The 16150-nt window shown below is 44.5% G+C and overlaps 1 protein-coding gene across 2 annotated transcripts in view; it reads right to left on the bottom strand.

Moving 5' to 3' along the window:
* Window positions 1-279: 279 nt before the first annotated feature.
* The window catches only part of dlgap4b (discs, large (Drosophila) homolog-associated protein 4b), a 29375-nt gene continuing 13504 nt past the window's right edge, over window positions 280-16150 (bottom strand). For both annotated transcript variants that reach the window (XM_041953642.1, XM_041953652.1), the window contains exons 5-10: window positions 14101-14540; window positions 13387-13475; window positions 11870-12357; window positions 3967-4058; window positions 1570-1740; window positions 280-636 (exon numbers count right to left, since the gene is read on the bottom strand). In XM_041953642.1, the coding sequence (XP_041809576.1) occupies window positions 394-636; window positions 1570-1740; window positions 3967-4058; window positions 11870-12357; window positions 13387-13475; window positions 14101-14540 (1523 nt within the window). In that variant the 3' untranslated portion in view covers window positions 280-393. The remainder of the gene's footprint in view (window positions 637-1569; window positions 1741-3966; window positions 4059-11869; window positions 12358-13386; window positions 13476-14100; window positions 14541-16150) is intronic.

The raw sequence follows: 16150 nt of genomic DNA, 5'->3' as shown, positions 1-16150 counted from the left end.
TCGAAATAACAATACCTTCATTAACAATTTTATGATATCAAGAGTAGTAACAAGAAAAGACAAAGTTCATCAGCTGAGGTTTTCAATGGCAGCCTCAAATGAGGAGTCTCCTGCTTCATAGTCTGTCGAGCCCACAAAAGTTTTTCATGTTCTGTTTTGTTAAATAATTTGATGCCACCAGGACCAGCCTTTAACTGTAAGAGTGTCAAAAATGCCCAAATCCACCCCCACCCCAATCTCTAGCAATTTGATCTCTCCTTCCCCCACCTCCATCCGTGTTTACTCAGAGTAGCTCATTTGCATCGCAAAAGTTTTCCTCTCCTTCTTCCAGGTATCAGAGACACTTATCTGTCCTTTGATCCGACCCTACATCCTTTCCTCTCACTGTCTCTCTCAGAGGCGAGTTTGGGCCTCTGGGACATAGATTTCGATGCTGTCTGCGCTCTCTGTGGCGGAGTTCTGGCGAAATGAGGCAGCCTTTTTAGCAGCCAGCAGACGCTTGCGAGCCTCTTGTCTCTGCTTCTCTGCCGAAGCCGAAGAGGAGGTGGACGAGGAGTCGGCACTCTTCTCGCGGCCCAGCAACGGTCGTCCCTTACCGGGCTTCTTTGACGCCGGAGGGGTGGCCTTCTCCTCGTCCTGTAGTGTTGGGAGTGATGAACATGACAGACAGAGGAGGAGGGAGCAGTGTGCATAAGAAGGAGAAAAGACAGATACAAGACAGTGAGACAATGTAATGTGGAAACTGTCTTCAAGAGGTTTGTTTAGGCAGGTTTAGCAGACAGGACTTTGACAAAGACATTATGCCAGTGCTGATTGTTTTTGTTAAAGCTTGAAATAACATTTAGTGGTTTTAGGTGATAAACAGAAAAACACACACAGACAGACAACTGGTAAACACAGGCAAACACTGAGAAAAATATGACAATTTTCAAAGACGTGACATGGAAACATGAATTGATGGCCACGTTGGATCAAATTTAAAGCACAATAAAAGGATCACAAGACACACAGTCAATGCATTTGCATTGCAAAGCAACATTAAGCAAGAGCATCTCAGCTACAGCCCGCACACACACACACACACACACATATATATACACACACACGCATGCACACACACACACACACAGTCACACACACACGAGAGAGAAGTACAAACAATGACAAAGACACACAAACAAACACAAACAAAGACATTTAAACAGAGAAGGGGCAAAAACAAGACTGCATTCGGACACATGAGCCAGTGCATCTTAGCCATGCTCCATTGCAACACGCACATCAGTAAGTGACACATGCATGCTCAAAGCAGGGCTTTACATTTAAAAACACAACAACGACAGCCCTCTTTGAGATGAAGTTTTCCATGCATGCCTAAAGGGATCTCTCTGGTCCCTTTGCACTGGACAGGGAGGCCCTGTTAGAGTCCATCCCACGCAGGGACGGGGGAAGTCAAAAGGGGAGGCAAAAAAGAGTGGGAGAAATGGCGGTGGTGGTGGGAGGAGAGAGGCCGGTTTCGGCGGCTTTCCTACCCCAGCCAGGGCACTGGGCAGCAGGGGTGGGAAGTACCTTCCGCTCAGGGGGCGACTGGGCAGCCGCAGATGGCACGGACTGCCAGTCATTGGACTTGAGATGGTAGAGCTCATCGAACTTGAGGCTGATGTCCTCGATGGAGAGTTGTAGCAGGTCCCAGAAACCAGCCAGGTCCTGGGCTGTGGGCCGTGGGTTGGCATTCACATTCTGACCAAAAGAGGGAGAAGGGGGATGAGTGAACTACCAGTAAATGAGGAGAGAAGACACGGTCAGTGTTGCAGTCTAGACATTAAATGTCCAACACATGGGTCAAATTCTCTGAGAAATCAGCTTTTACGTAGGTGTCTGGCCTTGGAGGAACAGACAAAACAAAACACAGAAATGACTGAGTCTGCTTTCAATGTGTCTTCAGCTGTAGATATGGATTAGGTATGTGATCCATATCTACAGCTTCGAGAAGATTCTGCATGTAAAAACTAGGCTATATTTCTAAAAAATACTTTGACCTAGATGTGTCCATAATGTGAGAATTGGGGCAGTGGGTGGGGTGTCTGTGGGTCAGTTTTGTGGGTCCCCACCACTACCGATCTCAGTTTTTGGTGGTCCCAGTTTGAAAATAGTGTTATTTATCTTCAAATCCATGCTGCTGATGCAACTTTAGCAGTCGAGACTGTGTGTGGTTGGCCAAAATCACTCTTGTTGCAGCAGAGGAGAAAAATGAGGAACGACATGCAGCAAAATTCCCTGGGCCAGACTCAAATCCCACAAGCTGCAGTTCATGGTCCATACCTCACCCCCAGACCATCAGGGTGCCCTGACAAAGGTATTTACTGCCTTATTACAGCAGCTTATTACTGTGCTACACCTCCGCACTGCATGCTCATCATTCAGTGCTGCTCTTTCCATATTCATCACTAGAGGGAGCCATGTTACAGCTCAATTCTTCTGTCCAGCTGAACTCCAGACCAAGGAATCATAACAGAGCTTTAGCCTTTTTTGTAGCCTCAAAGAATCTTAAAAAAACACATATATAAATAACCAAGGAAAATAATACTGTATACTGCGGCAGAGACGTACCAAAATGGAACTAAAAGTTTGACAATGTCAGGAAAAGGCATGCAACCATTCAGGATCCAGTGTCACGATGTGGTAAAGTAACAGACATAACCCCTCAGTTGTTTACAAACAGCTGCCTCTATGTTTATTGCCTGTGCAAAGCTCGCACAGATTGCAAGACAGCTGTAAAGTAAATCCTGCTTTGACTTCTTTCCCTCTGTCACAGCCACTGTTTGTAATGCTCCAGGCAGACTGGCTGTTCTTGGTTCAGGCTCCACTCAGTCCCTCATACTCAAGCAGCTGCATTCACTGTGGTGATGTCCAGACATTTCGAGCAAAACAAATGTGCTATGTTGATATGTTGCTATGCTAATGGACCTGTGAAGTCCAGGAAATGGCAGAGCAATTATTGATTATGATTGTGTTCCTAAACGAGTCAATGTATTTTTCTGGAAAGCTACCCAATACAAAACAAAACAAGACATTTAGTCTTTGTAAAAGCAGTCAAGGAAATTACACACTGATACAGACAAGAAGGTTTCGTCAGTCAGGAGACAGTATATTTTAATGTGGTATCAGTGCATATGAAGCATTCACTGTTGATATGCCTAACTAACTTTTTTTCTGTCAATAGCACAGAAATAATGACAGCATTGAACAATAGCTTCGTGTCTGGATTGGGTCATTTTGGTACGTACAACTTTGTGCTCGGTTTGGTTGCCTTCAGATACTATCTATTTAGAAATGTCTCTTCCTCTCCGTTTCCACAGCGAAGGTTTCTTAAGACCATTACGTCACTGTATAATGATTACTTGCACCTTTGCACGTTGGAAGTACAGGTATGTATCAATAAATATTTTTGCGTGCACTGTTCTGGATTTCTTTGTTCAGTCAAGCTGGCGAAGGAGTTCTTAATTTACCAGCCATGTTTATCTGGCCAATATTTGGCAAGTTGAGCTTCATACCAAACAACAGGCAAAACAGATGGTTTACTAATTTAAGATGCTATAGTGTTATAGTGTCATGCACTGGTGGTTGGCTACAATTTGTATAATGCCATTTCCAGTATAACACGTCACCTAAGAGGAATGGCTTATTGGCTTATTATAAGCTCCTTGTATTTTGCGCTTGTGGGCCACCATGCATTATTCGGTGTATCATTGGCCGTTCCCAGATTAGACAGTTTTCTTTGTTTGAAAAATTGCATGTTCATGTGCACTGAGGCAAGCATATTTTGCAGAAGACAAAATAGCCAAAATATAATTGGGTTTGGTTCGTTCTTATATATATTCTTATTGGGATGTTGGATGAGAGTCGCAGTTTCATTCTCGCACAGACCTGTAGAGTGGAAGCATCAAAGAAAGGCTTTATACACACCAAGTTCTGTTCACACAGTCCCCGGAACTGCTGGAACTTCTGGGAAATGAGGAGCTGGGCACTTCCTACTGCACTGCGAACCTTCCCCAGCACTGAAGAGAGAACAAAAATGAACATGTGACGTTTCTTTTACAATTGTTTATCTCAGTAGCATCAAGCTATCAATGACAAACACTGTCTTTTCTGCTACAGCTAGAAAACATGGCGTACATGCCAAGACCTGCCTATATCAAAGGTACAGCAACAGCCTCAACTACACCAAGAGTTATCCGGCTTACATGCACAACTCCTGTTTGATGCAAACAAAAATCTTATCACAGGTGTCTTAACAACATTTAGGTGTGCCTTGTAATGTATTGCCCAACCAACAACACAGGGTGGCATGAAGAGGAGTACAGTCTAGTGGACAATGTTATTCTCTTTCAAAGGCATCAAAGCTTATATAGATACTCTAGCCTTCAGTCAGTCAGTGGTTACTATGCTACTATGCTTGTCTGTTGCTGTGTGAAAACGAGGACAAACATCTGCCCCGACAAAATGGGGACTCCTACCTGATCATTGGATTGCAAAGTTATGGCAATGTGATTATAGTGTAGTGAGACCCAGCTTTGGGGTACAAATTTGCATGAGATTTAATGCTGACCACTTTACTGAAAAAGTACGAGTACACGCACGCACATGCACACACACACCCACACAGCCTTGTTTATACAATGATCCAGTGCTTCTGATATGAACTGAGCATCCAAATCCTTCCTGACGCTCGTTTGTTTGTGTCCTCTGTGTATTTGTGTGTGTGCTCACTGCTGATGTTGAAGCCCTAATCTAATCTGGAGGTCTAATCAGTTCCAGAGTAGATTTGTGTAATTCTGGGGATTACAGGCCTGCTCGTGTGTGTTAACCCCAGGTATTACTGCTTCATCCCCTCCATGCTGTGTATGTCTGATAGAGAGATTGTAGGACCTGAGGCAGAACCCTATAACCGAGCCCTGTTATGAGGTTCAGCCTCAGAGATCGACAGACCTCTGAAAGAGGCTCAAGATACAGGGTTGATTCAGAGAGCCTGCACGTGCTTGACTTCAGCAACGGGTTGACTGTACATTTGGCTTTGTTCTGCTATTTCTGAGCCAAATAACTATAAAATGGGAAATGGACAGTCATTATGCTAACCCAAGAGTAAACCTTAAAAATGTACCTTAAAAATGTACTTGAACATAATAATTGGAACAGAAATGGATCATATCATTACCATTTTTGTATCTCTAATAGATAATTAAGTAGGGATGCACAATAACACGCACCGTCAGCACGTTCTGCTCTCCTGATTTGGAATACCTGGTGGTGAAATGCCGACCGTTCAAGCTGGTTAGAGAGCTCTCGTCTATTGTTATTGTGGCCGCTTACATCCCACCGCGGGCTAATGCTAAGTTAGCATTAGAGGAGCTGTACTGCCTGATCAGCGGGCAGATGAACGACAACCCGGAGGCGGCCGTGATTGTGGCGGGGGACTTTAATCACGTTGAACTGAAGGCGGTGTTTCCCAAATTTCATAAGTACATAAAGTTTCCTACCAGAGACAGTAACATTTTGGATCAAGTTTACTGCAACATCCCTGCTGCTTACAAGGCTGTAGCAGCTCCACACCTGGGCATGTCAGACCACATCTCCGTGAAACTCATTCCTGCCTACAAGCCTCTGGCCTGCAGAACAAAGCCGACCACCAGGACAGTACAGATATGGACTGAGGAGGCCTCCTCTGCACTTCAGGACTGCTTCGAACTGACAGACTGGACTGTGTTCAGAGAAGAGGCAGACCTTGAGGAGTACACATCATCTGTATTGTCTTATGTTCAGTTCTGCACTGATGCTGTCCTCCCTGTTAAGACCATCACAGTGTTTCCCAACCAGAAACCATGGCTGGACAGCACAGTGCGGTCCCTGCTGAAAGCCCGGGATACTGCCTACAGATCTGGAGGCAGGCTGGCTTATAGCAGGGCTCGAGCAGAGCTGAAGAAAGGAATCAAGCAGGCCAAGCTCCAGTACAAAAACAAAATTGAAGATCACTTCAAGAACAACAACCCACAGAGCATGTGGAGAGGCATCAGAACCATAACGGACTACAAGCCAAACACTCAGCTCACCAGCCACGACCCCGCCCTGCCTGACACCTTGAACAGCTTCTTTGCCCGCTTCGACACATCAGGCAGCAGAGAAGTCACACACCTACCCCGGCTGGAGGAGCAGCACCAGCCCCTCGTCCTGCAGCAGCACCAGGTGTCATCCACCCTGAGGAGGATCAACACCCGCAGAGCTGCAGGACCGGATAAGGTGTCAGGCAAGACTTTGAGGACATGCGCTGACCAGCTAGCAGGAGTGTTCCTGGACATTTTCAACCTGTCCCTGCAGCTGTCCACGGTTCCTGAGTGCCTCAAGTCCTCCACCATCATTCCGGTACCGAAGAAGACATCCATCACCTGCCTGAATGACTACCGACCTGTTGCACTGACCCCGGTAGTCATGAAGTGCTTTGAGCGGATTATTCTCAGGTACATCAGAGACTTCATCCCCTCGGACCTAGACAGCCTTCAGTTTGCTTACAGAGGGAATCGGTCCACAGAGGATGCTGTCTCCATCACCCTGCACACAGCCCTGACCCACCTGCAGCAGCCCAACACCTACGTCAGGATGCTATTTGTAGACTTTAGCTCAGCTTTTAACACCGTCATCCCAGACAAGCTGGCGCTGAAGCTACACACGGTGGGTCTGCCTGCGTCTCTGTGCCACTGGATCAGAGACTTTCTCACCAACAGGCCTCAGGTGGTGAGAATAGGGAACATCACATCATCCCCTCTGGTCCTCAGCACGGGCACGCCACAGGGTTGTGTGCTCAGCCCAGCCCTCTTCACCCTGTTTACTCACGACTGTGCTGCCATCCACCCCACCAACACAGTCGTGAAGTTTGCGGACGACACTACAGTAGTGGGTCTCATCTCAGATAACAACGAGACCCACTACAGAGAGGAGATACACCAGCTCACCCAGTGGTGTTCAGCCAACAACCTGGTGCTGAACACAGGGAAAACCAAGGAGGTCATTGTGGACTTCAGGAGGTCCAGGAAGACGGATCACGCCCCCCTCCTCATGGACGGAGAAGTGGTGGAGCGTGTGGACAACATCAGGTTCCTGGGCCTCCACATCACATCTGACCTCTCCTGGTCCATGAACACCTCCCGCCTGGTGAAGAAGGCACAACAAAGGCTCTTCTTCCTCAGGAAGCTGAAACGGGCTGGACTCTCCTCTCGGTTGCTCGTTAACTTCTACAGGGCCACAATTGAAAGCATCCTCTGCCTCAGTGTGACAGTGTGGTATGGCAGCTGCACGGCACAGGAGAGGAAACAACTGGCACGGGTGGTTAAAACTGCACAGGGCATCGTGGGCTGCCCCCTCCCTGACCTAGACTCTATATATGAAGGTCGGGTCAGAAAGAGGGCGAGATCCATCGCCACGGACCCCAGCCACCCGGGCCACAGACTGTTTGTACCGCTTCCATCAGGAAAGCGGTACAGGAACATCCGCACCACCACTAACAGACTGAGGGACAGCTTCTTCCCCAGAGCTGTTAGAGCTATCACCCCCAGCAGCCCCTCACTGCAGTGAGAGACTGTGTGAACTGTGAACACTGCACACCGCACTTTACACCTACACCTACACCTCTACCTCCACCTGCACCTTCTGTGTACTTGACTTTTATGTACACACATACACTATAATTATATACATTTTAGTATATCAGCACATTTCAGTTTCATTGGCATATTTTATTCTGTCGGTACATTTCACTGTGTATATTTTATATTTTATTCTGCTTGTATATTTTATCTGTTTGCACATTTCACTTCCATATTTTATTGTTTATTGTTTAGTATATTTTATTGCCTAAGTATATTTTCATTCTGTTATATTTTTAATTGCTTCACGAATATTTTTTTTTTATTGCATGTTGGTTTATTTTATTTTATTGTAGTTATCTTAATTTTATTCACTCTTTCTAGTCTTATCTTTCTTACCATCTAACATGGGGGTTACAATGAAAATTTCATTGACATGTGCAATGACAATAAAGACTCTTGAATCTTGAATCTAACTGTTTTTTAAAACCGATACCGATAACCGATAACTTTCAGCTCCTTAAGGCCGATACCGATAACCGATAACACACACATATACCTAACATCATGACATCAATACCACGAACAAAACCAAAAACAGTTTTGACTCTTTAAATGAAGAGATATTTATTTTTCCAATGAAAAACTATTGGTAAGCCTCTCAAACATGTTCTTAAAGCTATCAAACAAACCTATTTGATATCTCACATCAATTTAAATAAGGTGCATTACTTACTGATATAAAAAATAAAGGCCCCTTGAAATGATGCAAATACATGCATCAGGATTACAAACTGAAAAAGTGTATTCCAGAAGTTTACAAAAAATAAATATACATAGAAAATTAATGCACTGGCACAAGTTAGATTCAAACATTTCTATTTAAACAAACTGAAAAAGTGCATTCCTCAATGACAACAAAGATAACGCACAGTGCATATTGTACTGACAGAAGTTAGAAGACGGCACTCTTAAATACTCAATTCTGATTGGTCAATCGCGAAAATTCAGCGGTGTTCCTAACAGTCAGACTAAAGGGGTAATTCCTTAATGTACCAAGATCAATAACAAATCGCCAGCTGATTTGAGTGGCATAATATGGAGCATTTTCCGTACATTATTTTTAATTTGTTTGGAGAGGACCAAAGACTTGGCTGGAGAATGATGTCCCCAGCAAAAAAGACGAGAAAAGTAAAGAACAACGCTGGACCGACAAGAGGAGCGATATTAAGACACAAAAGACTTGAGGACGCAGAGATTGACCAGATTGAAGCCGACAGACACGAAAAAAACACCAAGAGAAACACAGCATGGACGATCGGTCTGCTAAAAGACTGCTTAGTGGAGACAAAACTGGAGACAGATTTTTAATGTCTGACGCTGAAAGCAGAAATCAGCTGATGGACTTTTATCCATCAGTCCGAAAAAATAGCGGTAAACCAAACTCTGTCTCCAGCTACGTCTCTCTCAGGTCTGGGATATCCCATCACTTCTCCACATTTGACATGATTTCGCTGAATATCTGTAAAGAAATAAGTTTTCCTGCCTGCCGGCCTGCGCACAGTAAGAGGCGGTTGCTACGCAACGTTACGTGTTTACTTTCAGAGCCGCTGCGCAGTGAGAGCGGTGACAGGCGAGAGTAGACTCATTTTAAATCAATAAGGTATGTTTTAATCACTATTTTGTGTCACACTATTGAATGCTTTAGTAATAAGCCGTGTTCTAAGCGGGATAACGTATAGTGAGCAGTTTCCTACGGAGAAGAGTCGCGTCGGGCTTCTATGTCATCCTGAAGGAAGATACATGATCCCTTACTTAGACTTATCTATGTAAACAAACTGAAGAAGGGCAGTCCATAGTAAGTCAAGCACCATCATGTCCATGATTAAATCTTCAACAACCTTAGCCCGTGGGTCATCTTTGGCAAATTTCTTGGACTTTTCGAAAGCCTCGCCGACGCGTAAGTCCCGGTGGCTTCTTTGCGGCTGCCTTGCTAACGTTAGCGTCTTTAGCAGGCCGGCGTCCTGCAATTTCTCGCTCCTAGTGGAACTCGCGTGGATCATTTGTTACGAATAACCAACGAACAATCTTCTTCGGAAACTTTGAAGAAGTCTGAACTCTGTTTTCATAAGCACGCTGTGCCGCATGCTGCATTCAAGGTGTAACGTACATTCCCCTGATTATGCTAACGTAACCGGAACGCAGCATTCACTGCAGGCAATTCCGGTCTCATAGTGGGAGCAAGGCACTGCAGTGCTGACAAAAACATATGTTATCGGGGCTATTCGTGATGATATCGGACTTATCGGAATGACGTCATAATTTCTTGTTATCGGCCCGATAATTATCGTGCATCCCTACAAACGATGATTTTAATATCTCAGAATGATATAATTAGAAATGACCATCACAGTGACATCACACAGTGACATCACACACTGTGACATCACACACTGTGACATCACACACTGTGACATCACAGTGACATCACAGTGACATCAGCGTGACATCAGCGTGACATCAGCGTGACGTCTGTGACATGACACGCTGACATCACACTGTGACATGACACGCTGACATCACATCACACACTGACATCACACACTGACATCACACACGGTGACATCACACACTGACATCACACTGTTACAGCTGGCCAAAACAACAACAAACGGCTGCGCGTCCACGAGTAAACGGCAACTGGTGGTGTTCTTGTGGACAATGTTCATCGATGACAACAGAGGAGGAATGCCTCTGTTGCTCAGAGTGGGACTTGCGGCCAGGAGATACGCGTTTGTTGTTGTTTGGCAAGCTGTTCCTCTCTCTGCCTCCGCATCCTCCTTACAACGGGCTCCTCGTCCGTGTACTCCGGCTCAAAACGGTAAGGACGTCCATCGTAAACAAAGTCATCGTCCACCACCTCAGAGTCGGAAAAATATTCATTCATTTTGTGAAAAATAACAGTCGTAAACTACTGCTAAACTAGCCGACCGCCGCAGAGTTACGTGTTTACTTTCAGAGCCGCTGCGCAGTGAGAGCGGTGACAGGCAAGAGTAGACTCATTTTAAATCAATAAAATATATTTTAATCACTATTTTGTGTCACATTATTGAATGCTTTAGTAACAAGCCGTGTTCTAAGCGGGATAACGTATAGTGAGCAGTTTCCTATGGAGAAGCGTCGCGTCGGGCTTCTATGTCATCCTGAAGGAAGATACATGATCCCTTACTTAGACTTATCTATGTAAACAAACTGAAGAAGGGCAGTCCATAGTAAGTCAAGCACCATCACGTCCATGATTAAATCTTCAATAACCTTAGCCCGTGGGTCATCTTTGGCAAATTTCTTGGACTTTTCGAAAGCCTCGCCGACGCGTAAGTCCCGGTGCTTCTTTGCGGCTGCCTTGCTAACGTTAGCGTCTTTAGCAGGCCGGGCGTCCTCAAACGCTTTCCAAACTCCGTCAAAGTGGTGGTTATGTTTCCGGTGACTGATCGGGTATTAAAGCTTGTGCCATTTCTCGCTCCTAGTGGAACTCGCTTGGAACATTTGTTATGAATAACCAGCGAACAATCTTCTTCGGAAACTTTGAAGAAGTCTGAACTCTGTTTTCATAAGCACGCTGTGCCGCATGCTGCATTCAAGGTGTAACGTACATTCCCCCGTTCCCTCGTTTGCCAGTCGTTCTTTCGGCCTATTTAAGTTCATGTTTCTATTTTTTGTGTGTAACATGTGAAAAAATACTGCGAATATTAATTCAAGTCAGCAACTAGCAAAATTATGACCGAGTTAACGAGTTGTTTTCTGGCATGAGGGGGTATTCTTGATTTTTCCCAGTGAGAAAGAGTTTTTCTGATTATGCTAACGTAACCGGAACGCAGCATTCACTGCAGGCCATTTGGGTCTCATAGTGGGAGCAAGGCAGTGCCGTGCTGACGAAAACACATATGTTATCGGGGCTGTTCGTCATGATAGCGGACTTATCGGAATGACATCATAATTTCCTGTTATCGGCCCGATAACTATCGGCCCAATAATTATCGTGCATCCCTATAATTAAGCATACTTTACAATTCTATATCCTTTTTGAGCTCTTTGGTAAGGGAACATCAAGGATTGGATTGTGCAAGGATCCCTGTGTGTGCAAAATGGCCAAATGAACCTGTCTGACACAGCCTTGTTCAGTGTTTCACAGTATCACCTTGCCTGGGTTGTAGGGAGTACCCTGGCAATCTTACCCTCCTCTGAGAGCTGGTTGTCTTTGGTCTCCTGCTCCATCTGGTGGCACCAGCCTTCCATACGTCCTGTCTCGGCCTGCAGCAGCTTCAGGAACCAGTGGCCGTCTCTCCGACACAGCGTTCCCCCTCCTCCGCTCTGGGGAACACTGCTGTTACTCCCATTCCCACTCTCCAGCCAAGGGTCTGGAGGTGGTAGAGATGAGGGGTCCAACGCTGGGTCCAGACTTTCTGAGAAAGAGGAAGAGCTACTTCGTGTGGTGGAGCGGTTGAGGATCTGCCTGGGAGGTGGAGGTGAGGAGATATCACCAGCAGTGTCTCCGTTGTCTAAAGAGTGCTGTCCAGGAGGGGAGCTCATGGATTGGCTGGCACTATTGACCATGACTTTCTTCTCAGAGTGTTTGACATTATTGACATGGGTGATGAAAGGGATGCCGTGTGTGTCTGAGTCTGTTTCTTGTTTTGAGGCCATGTTACTGGAGCCACTGAGCCTGAAACAAACAGGATGACACTCACTGTTACAGATGGGCCTTTTTGTAGAAGAAGAATTCTCTTTTGCCAACTTAGTTTTCTTTGTCCACCTTTGTACACAACAGTGGATAAAGAAAACACTAAATTATTCAAGAATGATGCCTCCATTACTGGAACAAACACACAATGCTTAGTTTCAACACTGAGTCCCTTCTGCTGGTCAATATAGCTGTGACTAAACAGGATCGATCAGAGACTGGGCTTTGTATACATGATAATGGGAGCACTCAGACTGGCATCACCTTGCATTTGGCATCTTATGACTGGGAGGCCAGCTTCTTGTTTGCATATGGAAAATGGATAGGCTGAATATAACTGTTGCCTGATTCCACATTATTTCCATGTCCTGTTATCACACAGGAAGTGGCAATTCAGTCAGATAATGCAGAAATAAAGAAATATTATGATTGCTTGATTGAAGAATCTACATGAATATCAGAGGAGGACAAGAACAGTATAAGACTGAAATAGCACAGGGAAAGCCATATTTTGGAAATTGCTGAACCAACAAAAACCCTTCACAGCAGAGGGATTGCCACATAGCACAAACATGTAAATGACATGAATAAAAATGCAGGAAGAACAATGCAGTCAGGACTCAGCACAGCGGCTACCTCCAAAACACCAAAGCATGCAAAAGTATGAAAATATAAGAGGAAGGTGTCACAGAACTTCCTGGCATTCAAAACATTACAAGGACAGAACAAAGACTACGCCGCAAAAACGTATTAACTTGTTAACAATAACAAGAAAAAGGTCTGAAATACATAGCAGGCAGAGACAAGTTTAAACACTCAATACTCAAGCCAGGAATTTACTTCAACATCATCAATACAACATACAAAGATTTTCAGTTTTCTGACAAAAAATAACATTTGCATTGCTTTCACATCTACATAGCTCCTGTAAAGGGAAAGAATAGTCAGAGCAGTGTGTGTGGCTATAATGTAAATTCCTCACGTTGTTACAAGGACAGGAAGAGGACTTACTGCCACCCGTCCTCCACCTGTACTCCGATTGACTGAAATTTGGCCAATGGCGGGGTCTCCTCTCGTGGGACTTCCTGAATACAGTCAACCTGAGAACAAATGAACAGTGAAATGAAAAAAGCATAATCAGTGACAAAGTCAAAATGTTGAAAACTAACTCAAAAAAAAAACAAAACTGATATATGACTTCATTGAGGTTTTTTAATTTTCCAAGTGATAAAACCAAATCATCAAAAGAAGAACAGAAAAATACAGAGAAAATATGTACAATTTTGTGCTCGGTTTTAAATTATGTATTTGTTACAATTAATGGTTATCCTGACTGAGTTCTGTAATGTGCAGGGTCTGGAAAATGGAGAAAAGGGTTGTTATTTCAGCACATACAGAGCAGAAAGTTATGGTTGAGGGGGAACACAACTATGCATTTTCTGCCTTCTATACAGCCGCCAGTTCTAATGATAGAGGGATGCTCGCCCTAATGAGACCTTTAGCTTGCAAGCACATTTTTGGGCTTGAGGTGACATACTCAGACATAGCTATGCACCGCAGAGGATTACTGTTAAAAATGATCTTTTTCCTGGATTCAAGCTCAACAGGCGGAACGACCTACACTTTAAAAAAAAAAACACTGAGACTAAGGCTCTGTCCTGACCATGTTAGTAACTGTTAATATGCGGTAACAGCCCAGTTTAGTGCAGCAGTCCCATCGCCTACCTGTATGCCAATGGAGGACAGTTTCCGTCTGGGTACTGGTGCCACTAGGGGCTCCTCAGCCACTAGATTGCCTTTATTTAATCCTGATTTCAGGGATTCATGCTGGATGACTGAGTCACTTGTCTCAGTGGAAGCATTAGAGGTGGTGGGGGCGATTGGCTCTCTCGGGGTGGCGATGGGAGTGGGGATGATGTGCGGTGGGCGGGGAATGCCCCGGGCCAGGCTGTTGGCACGGGTGCTGTCAAGGCTGTCAGAGGAGTTGCTGTGAGCGTGGCTTGACTGGCTGTTGACCTCTGACCTCCGGTCCTGCTGGTCCAGGTAGTTGTCCTGGGCTGACTCTGTGCTGCTCTGTACTGTCACAGAAATGTAGGGCTTGGAGGTTGTCCGAGGTGGCACTGGTGGAGGAGCAGCCTTCTTACAGGTGGTTATGCATGTAGAGACTAAAGGAGAAAAGAGGGGAAGGGGATAACAAGAGGACAAAACATGAGAAAGAGAGAAAAAAAGGATTACAGATGACATAGGGAAAGATGTTTTAGCACATATTTGAGGCCTTATCAGGTGAGCTCAAAACAAGAATGAAACAATTACAGTAGATATAAGAAGTACTGAAAACAGCTTGAAACTGCTGATCAGCCTCCCTCTAAAAAGTGACTAACACATTTCTCAACATGTCCAGAGCAGAAAGCTTCAACCTGTACATGAAAGCAAAGGGACATTGCAGCATGAAAGCTGGAACACAGAATCAGGGAAGCGTCCCGCAAAGCAGAAAATCAAATCAAGACAAACATACCGTTCCACACAGGTGACTAAATGAAATCATATACATGCACCAGACTTCAAAGGCTCGATCATGAGACAGGTGATGAAATCAGTAAAGCAATTTGACCATGTGAATCTTATGACCAAGTATGGTTGAGAGGTTGAAGGAGGACGTTTATCTGTGTCACTCCCCAATGCCAGACCAAATATGGCCTTCAGTTACAAAAGAGATAATAGAGAGGTACATTAACCATGAAGACAGAGAGAGGAAAGACACCACTCAGATAAATCTGTGAGGCGTGAAGTTTGCATAGTTTACCCCCCCCCAAACACAATAAATACTAAGCCTTATTAACACTGGACTATTTTACACTGCTTAGTTTTACAGTCACATGGTAGCAAATATACTGGGTTAAAAATCTAAAGCTGAGCTCTTACAAAGGGAACTGCAGGCTTAAATGAAATCCACATAGCGTGATTCCAGCACCCAACATAAAAAGCAGATTCTACTGCACAAAAAAATCTTCCTTCATTGCTCTATCCTCAGCCTGTCTGACATTAGTCTTCGACTACACATTTACTAGTAGAGCCACTCATTCACTTATCTACCAAACAAATCAACTGCCCAGTCAAAGGATACTTTCCTTACAGTCTGAACTGTATCAGCAAGAGGAGAAATACATGGCCTGTCTGTGTGCAGGAATTCACCCAGTGACGTAAACAGCCTATCAGAAGAGATCAAGTTAATGGGCTGCATATAAAAATTGTCCAAAGTAGTGCCAATTTACAACTGTGTGCAGCTGAAACATGAATCAGACATTATATTCATTCATCAAGTTGGTTACAAGTAAGAAGTAGCAGGCAGACTGCTGGAAAGCAGATATGAAGATTGAAAGGCTCTTCTGTTGCGTATAAGGAAACTCTTCTATCAAGAGACCACACAAATCCCCTCATGTTCCATACATAGGAAAGGCAGAGTATAATGTGTGATGCCGGACTGCGAAAATCTATATCTAAACAGGGGATTTTTTAACATTCTGGATCCTGTGGCTACTACATGATCCCTTACACAGATCCTTTATTTGACACCACACGAGAGGGGGAAAAAAACAAGACCAGAGAAGAGAGTTTGCACAGACAGAGGAACAGCCTGTATTTTGAGGCTTAGCAGAGGAGAGAAATAAAGATTCTATAAATTAAAATACAAAATAGAAAGAAAATACTCAAAATTTAATGAACATCTATGAACTTGATGTAACACAACATTGCACTATTTTTCAATCAAACAGAT

This window comes from Chelmon rostratus, chromosome 2 (assembly GCF_017976325.1).
Source record: "Chelmon rostratus isolate fCheRos1 chromosome 2, fCheRos1.pri, whole genome shotgun sequence".
Lineage (NCBI taxonomy): Eukaryota > Metazoa > Chordata > Actinopteri > Chaetodontiformes > Chaetodontidae > Chelmon > Chelmon rostratus.
Note: the sequence above shows the minus strand (reverse complement) of the source record. Positions and strands in the feature narration are given on the sequence as shown.